Raw genomic sequence first — 18513 nt, 5'->3', positions numbered from 1 at the left:
GTGTGACTTACTTATCATTTATAACAAAAGTGAAATGTGACTCTTATTTTGAGATGAACCGAAATTGCAAAATGCGACTCTTATTGTGAGAGGAAGGGAGTATGTTAAAAGATTAGGCTGAATTTGAGGTTGGCTGCATTGTAATTTTTGTGTTTGGAATCTAAACAAACTGACGTGACGGTTAAAAAATGGGTTTGCAGCTGAATTTTGAGACCAACAACTCTAATGTTAGGAATTTATTCCAAAAGTAGCATCTATTGATAAAAGAAATATTTCCTTTGTTCATTTTTTTGCACGATTTAGAGTCTCATTTACTTTTTTTCTATTTTAGGTAAATGTACCCCGCCATTCAACTAACTCATAACACTTATATTTTATTATAAAATTAATATATAAAAGTTGGGTTTATATATCTCTAACTTATTTCTTAATTTCTTTTTATAACGTTAATAAATTTCTAAAATTCATGTTGAATTAAAATAAGAGTATAAATGGTGAATTAAGGGAGTACTAGTAAATGAACAGTTACTTAAAATAAAAGAATAAAAATTCTGGGCAGTATGGTGGAGGTGGTGAGATTGATATGATTAATGGCATATGGTTAAGATTCCACTGTCACACCACCCACCTTCCCTTTTCAAATTATTAACGTGTCACCCACTTCCACCTCGTAATTATATTATATTAACCCAAAATTGTTAACAATCGACCATACCAGGCCAGCACATCACTACAATTTATCCATAAATACTTTGATGATTAATCCCAATATATTTCAACAAAGATTCGAATATTTCCATTTTAAATGTAAATATTTCATCCGTAACATATTTTTGCAATAATTACTATCACCCTCACTAAATTAGTACAATATGCACTATAAAAATAAAAATATTATCACAAAATTTAACGGCATTTGAAATTATAGCAATGTTTATAGCTAACAAAATTGTAATATTGAAATTGTATATAAATGCAATTAAATTTATATACTAGCCGTAATCAAATAAAATTGATTCAGCTCATCTCCACATCTGTCTCGCCACCTCTCTATTTCTTGTTTATCTCCACCTCCATATTCCTACGACTCTTTCTCTTCCCTTCAATTTCCCCCAAAACCCAAAAATCCCAATCCCAAAAAAAAAAAATTGGTTTCGATCGGGGACGACAATATACAAATGGCGCCCCGTCTCCTGAGCTGTTTCCGGCGCCGATCCGATCACGATCGCGACGGCGAGAAGGCGGCGACGGTGGACGTTTCGACGGAGGAGCAGCGCAGAGGCGGTCCGGTGCTGGTGGAGCTTTTCTCGTCGCAGGGGTGCGCGAGCTCGCCGGAGGCGGAGCTGCTGTTCTCACGGCTGGGGCGGGGCGACTTCGCGGTGGAGGCGCCGCTGATTCTGCTGGCGTATCACGTCGACATCTGGGATTATATGGGGTGGAAGGATCCATTCGGATCGAGCCAATGGACCGTGCGCCAGAAGGCCTACGTGGAAGCCCTTCACCTCGACACAATGTTTACGCCCCAAATCGTTGTTCAGGGTCACGCGCAGTGCATCGCCAATGATGAGGAGGCTATGCTCTCCTGCATCGCCTCTGCTCCAAGATTCCCTGCTCCCACCTTCCAGGTTTGAAATTCAATTCAATCACACTTAATTCTACCTCTCAAGAATCCAATTGTTATCAACCTTGCTATATTGATCATGACTTACTGTATGATTAAGATCAAATAGTGTCAAGCATTAAACTACACTCTTCCACTTCAATTTAGGTGTTCCGTCCATTTCACTAATTTTGGATTGACATTTGATCACTAATCTTCATTGTCAGACGGTGTTTCATTAATTTTATATTAATTGTGCCCTAAATTTAGAAATTTGTCATTTTAATACTCCTCTTTCCTTAGTTAATTAACCCATTTAACTTGGCATGAGTTTTAAAAAATATAGTAGAAAGTGGGTGGGTCATACTTTTATATAAAATGTGAGTGAATTGAATTAATATATCACTCCCTCCGTCCATTAAGTGAACATTTTTTTACTTGACACAGATTTTAAGAAATATAGTGGAACGTGGATCTTATTTTTATATATTAATTTTATAATAAAATGCAACTATGATAAGTTAGGGGAGTGTGGGGGTCCATTACCAAAAATAGTAAAAAGTAAGGGTGCCAATTAATTATGTATAAATGTAAAAGATAATTGGTGTCAATTAATCGTGGACAGTACTTTTATAATAAAATGTGAGGGAATTGAGTTAGTGGAATGTGGGGTAAAAATAGTAAAAGTAAGGGTGTTAATTAATCGGGGATGGATGAGAAAGGAAACTGGTGTCAATTAATGGAGGACGGAGGAGGACGGAGGGGATTAGAATGACAAGAAAACAGAGATTTATGTACTTGAATATGGTTGAGTGTTAAGTCATGGTGATGATGCAATGTATTAACAACTTCAGGCGAGTTTTGAGAAGCCAACACCGGAGACATTGCAAGTGACACTAACAGGGGCTCTGCGATCAAAGGTGGATCATGAAGGTGTGAATGTCATGGTTGCTCTCTACGAGTCCGGCATGGTCACCGACTGCTCCGGGGGCGTCAACAAGGGCCGCGTCCTTGCCAACGACTACATCGTCCGACGCCTCGACAAGCTATGCTCCGTAAAAGACATATCCGCCAGGAAAACTCTCACGGGGACCCTCAATTTTTCTCTTTGGGAAGGCTTCAATGCTGCCAAATGTGGGCTTGCCTTATTCGTCGAAGCCCCGTCTCATCGCATTCTTGGCTCGCAGAGCTTTAAGTTGCCGGAGAAGCTTTGAGATTTACCATTTTTTTTGGGATTGTGTAGAGATTGTCGAGTCTAAATGATGAAATGAAATGCACGCACAGATATGTGTAATGTGTGTGATTGGATTGAGAGTTGGTATTGTATTTTGCAAAGACATCTATCTATCTATGCCAAGGTATGTGTGGGGTTCTGTTTTTATAGTTTTTGCGTGGATGGTTAGATTGATTTCATACTACTATTAGTTTCTAATCTATTTTTATATTGTTTTTTCTAAATACAGTAACAAGTTTTACGATATGTATTTCTATCTTTTGGGAGTGGTCTTTTTATCAAAGTTTGGGTGGGTTATTCTAACTATTCCTTATTTGGTTATTTCTATACAAAATGATTACAAAATTTCCGAAGTAATGCTTCTTAAAAAAGTGGTTTCTTTCTAATGTTGTTGGGAGAGAAGAATAAGACATACTCAACACAACGTACAACATTTATTTTTCAAGAAGATTTAGGCTTAATGTAAGGCTTTATGTTTATATAACAATTCGTGCTTATTGCGTAAGAATGGAAATTTTAATTTCTGCAACACTAAGAAGATATTTACATGAAAGAAACACAGGGACCAAACCTATTACATACATTTTATCTCACATACAATTACATAGCCATTATTTTACCCTACGCATTGAGAACTTTCCCAGTCGTGCACAACTTCCACCGGACAGAAAAATCGATCATAGATCAAATGAAAATCACATTGAATCTACTGCTTCAACTTGCTGCCTAGCAAGATATTTCTCCCTTCGTTCTTTCTACGAGAGAGAGATGAGCAGAAGAGTTAGAAGGGATTCTACAGCCTTGTGATACATGAAAGTTTGTTTCATGGTGATATGGAAACATATGTATACAATAACAACTCACCCATTCGTCTATAACAAGACCTTCGCCTATCACTTTTGGACCTGCATCTGCTGGGGGCTTTTTGCGGCTCTCTGTTGCAGCATCAGCCTCAGCCAATTGGCGCTTCAACTTTTCAAGTGCCTATATCATGCATAATGTCATGGTCTAAAACAACGAATAGATAACAAGGCTTTCATTTATTAATGCTTACAGGATTAGGGCGCTCTGGATCTAGGAAAACCACCTGCAGCACACGCTCAACTATCACTTCATCCCTTTGCTCTTCAAACTGGACGAAAATTTCAAATTGCAAGTTAAAAAGATCTAGTATTTGCCAATGCTACAGATTAGACTGAACTAATGCATAAATTGAGAAAACTAGCCAAATATGAGACGAGGGGGTTTCTAATGCACTAGACAGTTGGTGATAATTTTTATTGCTAACAAAGAACCCATTATTATAACCCTACTAGATAAAAAACACATTTGCATTTTATGGTCCCTCATCTGTTAAACCGAAGTGCTTAGCTAAATTAACCTTCCGGACAAACTGCACCACCTCTGATTGAAAGATTTGATTTATGGTTCAATGTATGCATATGGTTGTTTGCATGAATTTGTGTTTCAATGAAATCTCTAATCATGTAAGTTGTAACACCCAATTCCACTTTAAGTTTGTTAATCATCAAGGACCACGATGTAAACTGGAGTCCTTTGAAGTTTGAACTCCATTGCTTAAATTTAAATCTATATAATCTAACAAGATATTAGTACATGACAAAATGTAATGATACTACAAGACTTACCAGCTCAGGCACATAATCTGTTCCTTGTTTCACCTTAAGACTCATGATTTTGAACTTAGCTTTGCGCTTCTGATTCTTTTCATTGTTTTCAGGAAGCTCCATAAACTTGAAAACTGCCACGGAAAATTATCTTAGATACAAGTCTCAAGTTGCACAAGGAAAGCATAATGAAAGCTTTTCTGTTCTTTCAATTCCAATTGAAATCGACAATGTCCACCTATATAGCAATGAAGGACCACAAAAGTTACCAGTAGCTATTAGGCCTTCTCCAGGAGCAAGGATGCCTCCAGGCGGTCGCATATAACAACTTTTCGGTGCAGTAGTTTGAAACTAATGGAAGAAAAAAGAGTTTGTCAAGCCACTTTTACATCACTAGATCACACACAGATATTGCATATCATTGACATTTAGAGGCCACACAAACACGATGAGTATCGAATGTGAATGAATCAATGAACAATAAAGTAAATACGAGCATTGAACATTCGACAACTTATTTTAGACGAAATGAACCAAATAACTAGGCAATATGCAAGTAGTATCTCATCCAATAGCACAATACCAGCGCGAAGCTCAATCGACAATAAATTTTACGGAATTTCAAGTAAAATTGAAATGACCTTGAAAGCAACGTGAGACTTGCTTGAATTCTTAATCCGAACAGCGCTCCTCCCCTGCTTTCCCGGTTCATCTTCAGCATTCAAATTAGTTCAATTAGAGTTAAAAGGAGAGAGAACAACGGAAACCGTGAATCAATCAATCAAAACAAAACAAAATTCTCATTCAAAATCAAAATTGAGAAGTGAAACAGAGTCAACCGCTACTCACAGGGGAAGTAAAGTTTGTTGGAAGGATCGAGGCGGAGCCTCCGCCGCCCAGGGATGAGCGATCTGGCGACGGAGGAGACCGTAGAGGAGGAGCGGCTGTTGGAGGAGGCGACGCCGTTTTGGTGACTGTGATGATGATTCTGCGTCTGAGTTTGAAGATTCTGAGTCGAAGAAGGAGAAGGAGGAGACGCCGATGAGCGCCAGAGAGGGCAAATCAGCCACTTGCTGTGGCGACGGTGGAGGCGTTGGTCAGCTATCGCCATTCGCGACAAAAACCACCGCAATTCGCCAACGGATTACGTTTCGAGTTCCGATTTTGGGGTGTGGAATATTAGTTGACTCAATTGCCGAGTTTGTTTTTGTTTGTAGAAAAGTCAATAGAAGGAGCATTTATATATCATACGCGTCTCAAGATTGTTACAATTTCATTTCTATAATCACAATTACACTTTGATAATTAATCACTACATTTTAAGAAGTCTTAAGATTATATTAATATAGGCAAAAGATTCAACAAACTCTTTTTCTATAGCATTCAATTTTTATTTATCTGAAATTATACCAATAGGCAAAAAAATACGACGTCTATTTTTGTGGGATCTTAACTTTGATATTTTAAGCTATGTCTAATTGTGATGCATTTATATTGAACTATATTAATTTATGACTAAGAATAGAACTTTCGGCCAGTGGTTATGAAATTTGTCACTTTTGCATTAAATAGTGTGCACAAAATATACTTATAGCGTTTGTTGAAATAGCTATTTTTGGAATAATTTGTTGAATTCATTTGATGGGTAGGAATTTAATAATTTCGGATCTAATAATGCTAGTTGCATTTAAATTAGCAGCCGATCAAAAAACACGTAGCAACAAGAATTTACTCCCTTCGTCCTCAGGGGCGGACGCAGAAAAATATCCTAGTAGGGGCTGACTATATATATATGTCGTATAATCGTTATATATAGGAGTATTACTATATTTCGTTCGTTACATAAAAACAAACACTATTTTAATTTTTATTCGTTCCAGAATAGTAAATATTCTTTTTATTTTTGTTAGTCCTCCACTAACAATATTTAAATCATTTTCTTTTGATCCCTTTTTTATTTTACAAATTACACATTAAAAACTCGTATCATTTAAAAATTGTGTACTTTTACACAACGAAAATAGTACATAAAAAAATATTACACTATTAAAAATCACAAACACAACAACTATAAAAATGCATTAAACCCAAAACATTAAATCTATTGATAGGTTTATTATTTGTTAATATAGTACTCATCCGTCTCATTAAATATGAAAATTTGTTTTTTGTCATAAGATTTGATATAATGTTATTTTATAAGTTAATGAAGAGAGATTAAAATAAGAGAGAGAAAAGTAGAAATAATGGTATTTTCATTATTAATGGAATAACTCAAAAAAGAGAACATTTTATTTTTGTTGGAACCTATAGAATACAGATTATTGAAAATAGGTTATGAATTTGGAAGGAAAATTAATACCCGTACTATGCAATTTGTGATTCCATCGTAGTATATTTAATCTATTGAGAAAAAGAAAAATAAAACCATCATATGTATTTCATGATTTTATCTTGTATCGTTATGGAAAAGAATAGTAGCACTATTAATTTATAACAATAAATGAACAATCAAGAAAAGTTTTTTACATTCAATAAATAACTTGACATAGTTTTTGAGACACTAGTAGTATTATTATATTATAAACTGAATCATCTTCTTCACAAATACTCGACGGCCATTGTTGTCCATTTTTTTCTGCAATTTATATTTTCAGATTTATTTCAGCCCTTTTATCATATAATTTTTGATGATTTAGTCTTCAAAGACACTTATTTTGTAAGGGCTATGGATGATTTTTCAAAAATATAAAAAAAGTAAGAAGTAGAAAAAACAAAAAAATTACATTTTGGGTGAGGGCTTAAGCCCCACCCTTCTCATATGCGTGTCCGCCCCTGTTCGTCCTTAAATTGTTAGGTTTAGTATACTGGAAAGCATGTTTCGAGCGAGTTCGGACGAATAGAATCTTGTTTGTGTACGGAAAAACTCTACAATCCACTTTTGACCCGATTCAGTATTATTCGAGCATTTCGCACGAATAGAATCCGTATATTATTACATTGTGTTTGCTTGTGCGTTTATAAGATGTTTTATAAACATTTAAATGCATAAGAAGTAAACAAAGCCTAAGTCTTTTGCTTAGTAGACTAGTTGTGGGCGTCGTCCACTTTAAGGTAACTACAGTCGGTTCTATGCAATGCTTTGCAAAAGAAAAAGAAGAATTTCACAACCTAGATAGGCTTTGACTACCTATCGTGAAAGGTTGCAATGTCAGTCCGATTATTTCTAAGCCTTATTGAAATAAGATGACGTTGGTGTGGTATAGCACTGAATGGATCTAACAGCAAGACGAATCTTTATGCTATCTACTGAAAGACGAGGTCTTGATAAATATGTATTTCTTAATCAATGTACGTTAGCATTGAGCATACGATATTGAGTATCTACTACTTTGACTTACCAAAGGTGCGGGTTTTTCGTCACCCAACGATCCAGGTATATTGGGTAGTGGTGATCATTATCTAGCGGTGCTAGGATTGCTATTATATTGAATCGTGCACGAGGTGAGTCTCGTTTGATAATGTCCTCAAGAGGAGCTTGAACAAGGTTTTATTATTCGGAAACTGGCCAGTTGGAGTTTTATTACTCTATGAATAATAAATAAGTGTTTCTTGCTAAGTCCACTCTTGGAATTAATAAGATGTTAATTAATTAAGTCCATATCAGACTTTAATTAATTAATGGACATTTATATCTTAAGCGCGAGAAATAAATAATAAACAAAAATGAAAACCCAGATTACTTGTAATTTCGGATTTGGAGAGGGAGGTCAATATTACGTATGTAGTGGCTGCTCGTAATATTCCAATATAAGTTTGTATTAAATTGTGGGTTCAATTTAATTAGTAAAAAGCTAATTGGGGGAGCCCATATCCAAAGCCTTCCATAGATCCCTGACTGTGCCCAATATGTAACTATTATAAATAGGAGAATAAAGGAGACAGAAAATAAGAATTTTGAAGTGGAAAATTTCGCCCACACTTATTTTAAAGAGAGGGACGATTTTTCCTTAAAAAAATCTCCTCCGTGAGGAATTTGTGTCTTCTTTATTCGAGTCCTAGTGTTTCGTTAAGATCAGCCCACCTTGATGTCGGAATACAGTTCGGGACACCAGTCAGAAGATCCGTGGTCTAGTATTGAAGATCATCGTGGAGAAGGAGCGAGCAATCGACGATTCTTTGGAGAATCAAATCGGTAACTCTAAACCATAGAATTCATGTTTAGGATTTATATTCTATGAGCATGAATTATTTGTGTTCTAGCATGCAATTCTGTGTTAACATGTGAATAGATCAATCCCGTAATCGGTCAAATAGATCTCACGTCTGATTTATTTGTTTTGTACAAGTCTTCCGCTGTGTAAGGGGCTTCAAACCCCAACATAAACAACATGCACTATTTCATTTTTCGTCCGTCTCCAAAGAGTATGAACTTTCAATTTTGAAAATTCTATTCTCTCTAATGAGGTGCTACTCATTCTCCACTAACAATACTTAAAAAACTTTCTCTAGCTATCTCTCTTACTTTACCAATAATGCATTAAAACTCGTGCTGAACTCAAAGTTCGGACGTCATGGAGTATATTTTTAGGTGAAATAGAAGACATTCTAAAAGAGAAGAAATAGAAATGAAGTGTATTTTTGAGCTGGACGCGCAAGTTCGGACGTCAAATGCGGGTTCAAAAAGGTTTTATTTAGAGTTGACATCCGCTCAGTAACACACGTTTGTTTATTTAGCCGCAATTTTTTAAAGAGTGAACTACATAAAATGTCTCTGACGTTTCCATTTGTTTCACTTCAGACCCCTGACAAAAAAAATATCGCCACAAGTCTCTGGCCTTTAATATAACCACATATCGTATATTTGTAGCCATTTTTCGGACCAAAATGCCCAAATACCTTGAAGGGCATTTCAGCCATATTTCCAACACTTGCAGGCCTACTCTGCACTTTTGCAGACATTAGCTCTGCACTTTTGTCAAATCAGTACATGCAGCAGTGTAGCTTGCAGATTCACAAATAAATGAAATAAATTACTATTGCAACATATATAGTTATAAACACCTGCTGCATAATTTGCGCTGCTTCATTCACCAGATATGAAATCTCGATATGTCGGCGGGTGCGGCCGACGACGGTTTCCACTGCGGAATATTCGAGGGATGCATCTCCGGCAGAGACATGAACATCAAGCGGCGACCGTACCATAAGAATTGCAAGTGCGCCCTTCACAAAGAGCGCGGCCACTGCAGCCACGCCTCTTGCCACAACTCGATCTCCTATCCGATCCGAAGGACGTGGAGCGAGGGCTGCTTGGCGCTAATGAATCTCTCTTCTCCGATCACCGGCGCCGCCTCTCCGTGCCACAATTCGCCCTCCTTCGTTGCCGCCGCGGCGCAGGGAGATATGACGAGGACGCAGACGCATTTGGTCCTGTACAAGGAGGAGGACGAAGATGAAGGGGAAGAGGTCGATTAGTTTTTTTTTAAAATTTTTTCTCTCTTTTTGTTCTTATTAACATTGATTTGTGGCATATTTTGGGGAAATTCTTTCAATTGTCAAAGACAAGAAATTATATATTTTCATATTTTTAGAAAAAAAAACCTTCTGCATAATTTATTGAACTCACAAATTATGGTCTTCTAATTTTGAATTAGGCAAATTTTATTGTCTGAAATTCTGTAAATTATTACTAATAAATTTAGTATTAAACGTTCGTTGAATAATAAGGAATAAAATTCACGGGCTCGTCATATTCTATTTGTTCACTACCAATAATTTTGAATCTTATGATAGTTGATAAAAACAGCATTAAATACTAAACATTAACCATATCAAAGAATTAATTTAATAGAATAATATAACTACTCCATTAATTATGAATAGATTAAGAATAAAGTATATTACCTTAGAAAAACACTATTTCACTATTTTAAATTGTACGTGTAGATTTTTTTTTTCAGTTGGGTAAACACTAATTAATTAAAAAGTTACTACTTACGAATCCAAATCATATGGAGTATTGTTTTATTTTAATTTTCGTTGCTATTATTAAGTGATATGTCAAGAATCATGACTAAGAAGAAAGTGGTGAAATTTTAAGAAATAATATTTGAATAATTATGCACTCCATAAAGGAGGCTGCCTTTCTTTCGACAAGTGTAACATATATTTTGAATTATACAGATATTATTAACTAATTAATAAAAATTAGCAGCATATATTGTGAAATTTTTGAAATGTATTTGTTAAATCACGAATGGAGTATGGTATACGTGGCGTGTATATGTGGTGTCTTTGTACACATACTGCCGCTGACGCACAACCATCATAACTGACGGCTGACGCACAGACGTCAAATCGCGTCAGGTTGCAGGCCGCGACTGCAGCATGCAGGCCGTCACTGCAGGACTCCATGTGATATGCCCATAATGCCCTTTTAGGGCTAAAGGACCTTTTAGTCCGAAAAAACATGATATGTGATTATGTTAAATGCCAGAGACTTGTGGCGATATTTTTTTAGTCAGGGGTCTGGAGTGAAACAAATGGAAATGTCAGAGACATTTTATGTAGTTCATTCTTTTTTAAAATACGATTAAATGGATAATTTTAGAAGAAATTTTTCTGCAATCCAAGAGGCTCGATATATTTTTATGGTGTGTCCAAATCAGGTGGAAGAATCTCTATTTGAATTTATATTCACGCGAAAGGGTAAAATTAAAAACGGAATAAGACGGAATATATATATTTGAATATTGATTGTGGATATGTTGATCGTATGTTATAGATATGTTGATTGTAAATTATGGTTGTGTTGACTGTATTAATTTTACATCAAACTTTACAATCAATATACTATAAACTCAATTCAGCACATACTTCCTCCGTCCTGCTTTAAGAGTTCCAGTTGAGTCGGGCACATGTTTGAAGAAAGTGTTTAAGTATGTAATAAATAAATGTTGTAGTGGATATTGAGACGCATTTTTAATTGAGTGAGTAACAAATATATGTTGTAGTGGATGTTGGGACCCACTTTTAACACTTTTTTACTTACTTTATAGGCATTTTTCATTAGTTTATCCCAACCGAAACTCCTAAAGTGGGACATCCAATCAACGTATATTAGAAATTCATTCAACAAACATTAAAAAATCAATTAGAATATATTAACATTTCAATTATATACTCAACCAGCATATATTAGAAATCCAATTAGCATATAGGAGAAACTGAACCAATATATACTAGAAATTCAGTCTAATATATATTACGAATTCAATCGGTATGTATAGTACAAACTTAATTAGCATACAAACACAATTAGCATATAGTAAAAACTCAAACAATATTGAGGGAGAGTGTTGGAAGATATACATAAATCACACTATGATAGGAATATTATTTATTTTGATAATGTCTACAGTCTACACCTTATAAATATTCATATCCTATCTTGTATAGATATTTATTAGGATTTGATTTATACTAGGGGTGCTTATTCGGCCGGTTCCGGTTAGAACCGGACCGGTTGACCGGTTAACCGATTACAAAATTTTCTAAATTCAAGATCCGGAACCGGAACCGACCGGTTCCGGTTTGGAACCGATCGGTTAAGAACCGGCTTGTTCCTGCTTAGAACCGAAGAATCGGGTTGTCATATAATTTTAATTCAACATATTACTCGAATAAAAATTTATATAATTCTATACCCAAAAAAAATTAATAATCCAACATCTAAAAATATAAAAATTCATGAACTTAATATCTAAAAGTACGAATAAACATAAGACAAATAGTAAAAACTAACAAAGCAACAATAATCATTATCCAATTACTAAAAATTTAAACAATTAAATATCTAAACAAGTCCAACACCTAAAATTGTTCGATAATTCAATACCTAAATTATAAAATAGGATTAAGAAACTTGAATAATAGTAATAGTATATTAAGTTGTATTAATATGAAATTATAAAATATAAATTAAAAATTAAAAATTAAATTAAAATTTAATCCGGTTCCTGGTTAGGAACCGGTCGGTACCGGTTAGAACTGGAACTGTTATATCAAAAAATTAGGAACCGGTACCGGAACCGGAACCGGAACCGAATATTCCGGTTCCTCAATTAACCGGTCAGTTCCGGTTAACCGAGAACCGAAAAACCGATTAAGCACCCCTAAATTATACTCTTCCCATTTTTAAAAAATAGACAATATTTGCTATTTTGGAATGTACCTTGAAAATAGACCAATTCTATTTAAGGAAGCTTTTCTCAATCATTTGATAACCAAAGATGCCTTTCTGGAGAATGACGTGAGTCTCATTCTCCACTAGCAATACTACAATCACATTTTCTTTCTAGCTCTCTCTTGCTAGACTAATTATGCATTAAAACTTGTGCTGTTACAAATATTGTCTACTCCCTCCGTCCATAAAAAATAGTCTCATTTGTGGACAACACGGATTTTAATAAGAATTTGGTAAACTATCAAGAGAAAAGTAGATATAGTAAGAGAAATATGTAGACAAGTAATTAAAATATGGGAAATAAGAGAAAAAGTGGGTAAAATAAGAAAGATAAAATTTCCAATTTTAGAAATGTGACTATTTTTGCGGACATTCTAAAAGGGCAAAATGAGACCTTTTCGTAGACGTATAGAGTATTTTTTAGGGACGAATGAAGTATTTTCCTTATATAAATGGCACATGATATATTGTATGAGAAACCCAAGCATTATACAATAGTACTATAATTTTAAAAATTCTTTCGTATTTTCTGAAATAGAATTTATTTTTCAATTATATTTTCTTACATCCCCAAAATGAATTACCCTTTCCAATCACATTGTATTAAAAAAACGTTGTCACGTGTTCTCAATCTTGATCGTCTGAAATTCAAATCCAATGATTGAGAATGGTAAACAATGATGACATTTGAGAGTCAATTTTAACTATTGAATACATCTAATAACATGATTACTAAATGTTACACCTGATAGTGTGAAAATTTTATATTTATTCGTATATTTTTTGCTTATTGATTTTATATTCGTGTTCGTATTTTTCATTTTATCAAAAATTCATTTTCACTTAATCTTGAATTGGATTTGTACAGTGCTTATTCCCACCACCAATCACTGATCAACAAAATTATAAATAGGTTAACACAATAGGTAAATTTAATGAGAATAGACGTAACGTGAAAAATGAGAAATGTAGTGTATAAAATTCGTGAACAAGTACATAAATCATCGAATAAGAGTATCTCCAAGTGTAGAGGTAAATAGGAAGGTAAAGTATGATAACTACCAAATTTACCTTTTTTTTATGGAAAAATATTTTCCAATGGAAGAGATATATGGGAAGGTATTATACATTTTCTCATTTTGAGAATGTATTTTTACCTCTCCATTCAAGAGAAGGTAAAAGATAAAAATCAGTTTTTTAATCTTGGCTGGAGATAGAGAAGGCAACAAAACGTCTATGGCAAAATTAATTTAGGGTTGATTTATGTATTTAATATTTTTTAACACTTTAATTTTTTATTTACTTTATATTATTTGTTAAATACTATATAATTGGGTTCATGTAGAGAAGGCGTCTGCCTTTATATTTGATTAGTTTAGGGCTGATTTATATTTTAAGTATTTTTTAACACTTTATATTATTTGATAAATGTATTATTTAATATTTAATATTTTATGTTTAGATTATTGGTTAATATATTTAAGGAAATAATCATTTACCTTTTCAATATACCTCTTCTCTTTGAATTTCTAATTAACTAGCTAGTCAATTATTAACTGCGGCTCGTGTGGACTGTTTATGCGAGCATTATACAAATTACTTGTTCGATGATTGTAGTATATCCTGATATACATAATAGTATTTGGTTCTAAAAAATATGTTAATTATTGCAGATGAGGCTTTCTAAATAAATGACTAAAGTAGTAGTAGGAGTATTTAATTTGTGGATGAGGCTGATTTAAGTATGGTGAAAAGATATTGGTCGGTTAGCTAGTTGGTGTGAGTCAGTTAGGTGGTAGGAATTAATTAGGTATTTAATGAAATTCGACAGCTGATACACTTATTCATTGCTTGGTTATTAAAATAATAATAGTATGGCGCATCTTTATAGTAGTAGTATTTGATAAATGGCCAACTTTAGTTGGTAAACTACTAAACTTGAAATATTGAATAAAATTTTTCCTACTCAATAACACATTGACGAAAATATTCAATTCTTTTATCTACTTTTATCATTATGAAAGAAGACAACATATACTCCTTCCGTTTCATATTAATAGAGTCATTTTTCTATTTTAGAAAGTTCTAAAATAACTGAGTCATTTCTATTTTTGGCAAAAAATAATTTTCTTTTACTTTATTCTTTATTACTTTATTCACCATCAATATTATATTTATATACTATGCTTAAATTCTGTGCTGATAAAAAATATCTGTGAGGGAGTAATTAATTGGGGCACTCTCCCATACGCGCGTAAGAATGAGAAATTGCATTATTGGAATGAAATCGTTGTGGCAAGTTCACATTGATTAGAAACCATTTATTGGGCCTGATAAGACGGGCTGAGATATGTTTGTGTTGGGTTTTAGTAGGCTAAAAACTCAAGTTTAGATTGAGAGTGTAGAAATATAGTACTCCTATTTGATTAATTTATGTGATGATAATGAAATATAATATATTAATTATTATTTTATTTATTAAAAAAATAAATTAGAATTTAAGATCAATAAATGTTACTCCCTCCGTCCCTGAAATTTTGTCACATTTTTCCATTTCCATATGTCCCACAAAATTTGTCACATTTCACTTTTTATCATTTTTGGTAGTGGACCCCACATTCCACTCACATTTATTATAAAACTAATACTTTAATTACAAAAACAATAATTTTTTTTCACAATCACAATATCTTTTTATTCGCATAGCAATAACTTTAATTCATTGTAATCATAAGTTTTTTTTATATAAAAATAATAGGAGTAACTTTTATTTAAATAAAAAGTAAAGATCAATTTTGGTCATAAACATATTACTATCAAAATTCGTATTTTGATCATATGTTTAGGATAAAAAAAGGACCACTCCATCCGTCTCACTCTACGTGATACATTTTGATTTTGGGGATGTCACACTCTAAATGATACATTTCTTAAATGATAAAAAAAGGACCACTCCATCCGTCTCTATTTTATTCTTTATCTCTCTTATTTTATTTTCTCCATTAACGTACAAAATACTGCATAGAATCTCGTGCCAAAAAAGAAAAAGCATCACTTATACTAGGGATATCCGGAAAAGGAATACGTCACGCTTAAGCTAGGATGGAGGGAGAATCACCCAAGCGAGTGGAGCGCCGTGATGAACAGACTAGGCTAAGGTGCACTGACCCTCCAGAATCTTGCATCCGACTGGGTGAACTTGGCCAAGTTGTCCACCTGGCCGGGTGGATCATGCTGATTCTAGTATTTTACTCATTTTAAGTCCAATTTTTTTTTTAATCTTTAATGCTTATTTCTCATTCTTGGTATAAATAGGCTTTATGCCCCATCTGTAACAGTTTAGATTAATGATATTTTGTAGTAAGATTATTTTGACCAAACTCTTTCCTTTTGAGTTTATCCAAATGAATCATACTATTTTGTTAACGTGTTGCAGAAAAGCAAGAGAGTAACTATTGATGAACTAATGTGTTCACAACTGTACGAATGCATAGACAACATTATAGACTTATCATCATCTTGCGTAATAGTATGACTATGGGAATAATGAAGTTAGAGAGATGGTGGATATTAATTTATACTAGTAACTACTATCTGAAAGCAAGCTTGGGCTAACTTGTATTTAGTGGACCAGCATGAAGCCCACTTATATATATGTAGAATATAATATTCTCTGCTTCTCTTTAAAATAATTTTTTTTTAAAAATAACACAAGTTTAATGTAAAATTGGTAAAGTTAGAAAAACATAGAAAGAAAAGTGTGTTAGTGGAAAATGAATTTTACCTCATTAGAGAGAAAGAAATTTCTTTAAATAAAATATTTCTATTTTTATGGAACGGACTAAAAAGAAAAGAGTTTCTATTTTTAGGAACGGAGGGAGTAGGATAAACTAGTCGGGGGCCACATTTTGAGGAATATATATTGGACATTGGGCATTGGACATTTCTTTAGAATCTATTTTTAGATATTTATAAATTATGTATCACGTATTTTGATATGAGTAGATGTGATCAAGAGAAGAATTTTGTGTGCTAGTTCAAGTTATGGCTCTACACGTTCTTTTATTTGTGTGATTCTAATTGCCACCTTTTTTTGTCCCGATTCGTCGGATGAATCGAGGCATGTTCCTTGTCTACTCAATTTCCCCCAAAATTGCTTACTAGTAAATTAGTAATGTATTGCGTTAATTATTGTTTATATTAATATTAATATGAGCATTCAACATTATATATTTGAGCATTAATTCTCAACAATTTTTTTATTTATAATCTCAATACTGATTTTAATTTATACTTTGTTCCAAACTTTAATAAAATGTTAGTAGTTTGAATTATAATTTGTCCTAACTCAACAGAAAATGTCGTTCATGTCCACGTCATTATATAAAATAGTCATCAATAATCTTGTGCGATGATTAAAATATTTTAAGATGAGAATTATATGTTTTTCGTTCATTTTGATATAAAAAATGAATGATCAATATTTTAATGAAGGGGACTGTAAAATATGATTGATCCTTATTTTAATCGAAGGGAAGGATCTTATTTAGATTGTGATATTTTCTTTAACAATGTTGCTATTAAATATAAACGACGTTATTTTTGTGAAGTTTAAAAACGTAAAATCACTTTTATTTTACTTATCAACCAAGTCATCTTTTTAGGTTAAGAGTCGACAAAATTTAATTGAGTTGAAACTAAAATTGTTCTCAAAGTTTAATTAGGATATATACAAGAAATAAATCGAAATTTTGGCCATAATAAACTGATAAACCTTGTAAACTCAGATCATATACAAAATATTAAAATTAAAGCTATAAATTAAAGTTGAGATTCAGGCTACAAATTATGCTAAATTATTATTCAATATAATTTTGGTTAGAGTCGAAAAAATTACTTGAGTTGAAGTTGAAGTTGAAATTGTCCCAAATTTGTCGAATCCAAAAAATTAGTGATAGTTTTTTTAGAGTGATGCTAAATGGCCATAAAGAGTTAATTTAGTCCATTTACATGTATAAAAAAATTAGAATTACCGATATAAATTTATATGTGTGTGAATGAACTTGTGAGTTGATACTTATCTTTTAATTTCATTACGTAAAACACATTAATATCACGAATTACTGTATACGTTGAGCAACAATTAAGAAATGACAGTAGTAATAAGTTGAACAAAAACTACGAAGAACAACACTAACATATTGAGCAACATATAATGGAAATGATATAAAAGTAAAATCAAGTAGTATTAAATCAAAAATTTAAAAAAAAAATCAATTTTTTTGTTATTTAATTAATTTATGTTTGGCCGGTGGCCGTATAGCATTATTTTTTTTTTAAATCTCACATCATTCGTAATATGAAATCAATAATAGCTTTTTAAAATCTCACATCATTCGTAATATGAAATCAATAATAGCTACATTTAATTGTTCAAGGTCAGTGTAGCAATCACGCCACACATTTTCCCTGATTAGGATTATCATTACCGAAATTCATAAAAATAGTAAAATAATCCAAGCAGCCATTAAAATCGCAAAATAGCAAAACCCTCGCCGTCGCAACCACCGATCAAAATCTGACGGTGGTTGGACCCCAGCAGCTCAGATCCATCACCTTTTTCACGCGCTGCTCTCTCTTCTCCGCCCTCTCCTCAAGCCCAAACACATTCCCCTCCGGCGCGCGAGAGCCGGAGGGCGCCCCCGCCGCGGAGGCCGGCGAAACGACGTGCTTATGATAGTAGGTCTGGACTCTGGATTTAGCGCGCTGCTCGACGGATCTGATCACGTAATTCCATCTGCAA

The 18513-nt window shown here is 33.5% G+C and overlaps 3 protein-coding genes across 3 annotated transcripts; 2 read left to right on the top strand and 1 right to left on the bottom strand.

Moving 5' to 3' along the window:
• The first annotated feature begins 1001 nt into the window (after positions 1 to 1001).
• On the top strand, positions 1002 to 2981 carry LOC121810024. Its single transcript, XM_042210904.1, has 2 exons — positions 1002 to 1625; positions 2455 to 2981. Exons 1-2 carry the CDS (start codon positions 1179 to 1181, stop codon positions 2812 to 2814), a joined length of 807 nt encoding a protein of 268 aa, XP_042066838.1. The 5' UTR covers positions 1002 to 1178; the 3' UTR covers positions 2815 to 2981.
• A 265-nt stretch (positions 2982 to 3246) lies between these two features.
• Positions 3247 to 5667, bottom strand: LOC121809778 (vesicle-associated protein 4-1-like). The gene is made up of 7 exons (XM_042210577.1): positions 5312 to 5667; positions 5104 to 5174; positions 4732 to 4813; positions 4484 to 4596; positions 3889 to 3966; positions 3699 to 3818; positions 3247 to 3589 (listed from the first exon to the last, which is right to left on the bottom strand). The coding sequence occupies exons 1-7, from the start codon at positions 5571 to 5573 to the stop codon at positions 3530 to 3532; spliced, it is 786 nt and encodes a 261-aa protein (XP_042066511.1). The 5' UTR covers positions 5574 to 5667; the 3' UTR covers positions 3247 to 3529.
• Positions 5668 to 9574: 3907 nt separating this feature from the next.
• On the top strand, positions 9575 to 9940 carry LOC121808880. Its single transcript, XM_042209444.1, has one exon. It carries the CDS (start codon positions 9575 to 9577, stop codon positions 9938 to 9940), a length of 366 nt encoding a protein of 121 aa, XP_042065378.1.
• The last annotated feature ends 8573 nt before the right edge of the window (positions 9941 to 18513 follow it).

The sequence above is a fragment of the Salvia splendens genome, chromosome 6, assembly GCF_004379255.2.
Source record: "Salvia splendens isolate huo1 chromosome 6, SspV2, whole genome shotgun sequence".
NCBI lineage: Eukaryota > Viridiplantae > Streptophyta > Magnoliopsida > Lamiales > Lamiaceae > Salvia > Salvia splendens.
Note: the sequence above shows the minus strand (reverse complement) of the source record. Positions and strands in the feature narration are given on the sequence as shown.

Coding starts and splice junctions, on each gene's coding strand:
- LOC121810024 (XM_042210904.1), top strand. CDS start 1,179: ATGGCGCCCCGTCTCCTGAGCTGTTTCCGGCGCCGATCCGATCACGAT. Junction 1,626..2,454: donor TCCCTGCTCCCACCTTCCAG/GTTTGAAATTCA, acceptor TAACAACTTCAG/GCGAGTTTTGAGAAGCCAAC.
- LOC121809778 (XM_042210577.1), bottom strand. CDS start 5,573: ATGGCGATAGCTGACCAACGCCTCCACCGTCGCCACAGCAAGTGGCTG. Junction 5,175..5,311: donor CAACAAACTTTACTTCCCCT/GTGAGTAGCGGT, acceptor TGAATGCTGAAG/ATGAACCGGGAAAGCAGGGG. Junction 3,967..4,483: donor CAGATTATGTGCCTGAGCTG/GTAAGTCTTGTA, acceptor ATTTTCGTCCAG/TTTGAAGAGCAAAGGGATGA.
- LOC121808880 (XM_042209444.1), top strand. CDS start 9,575: ATGTCGGCGGGTGCGGCCGACGACGGTTTCCACTGCGGAATATTCGAG.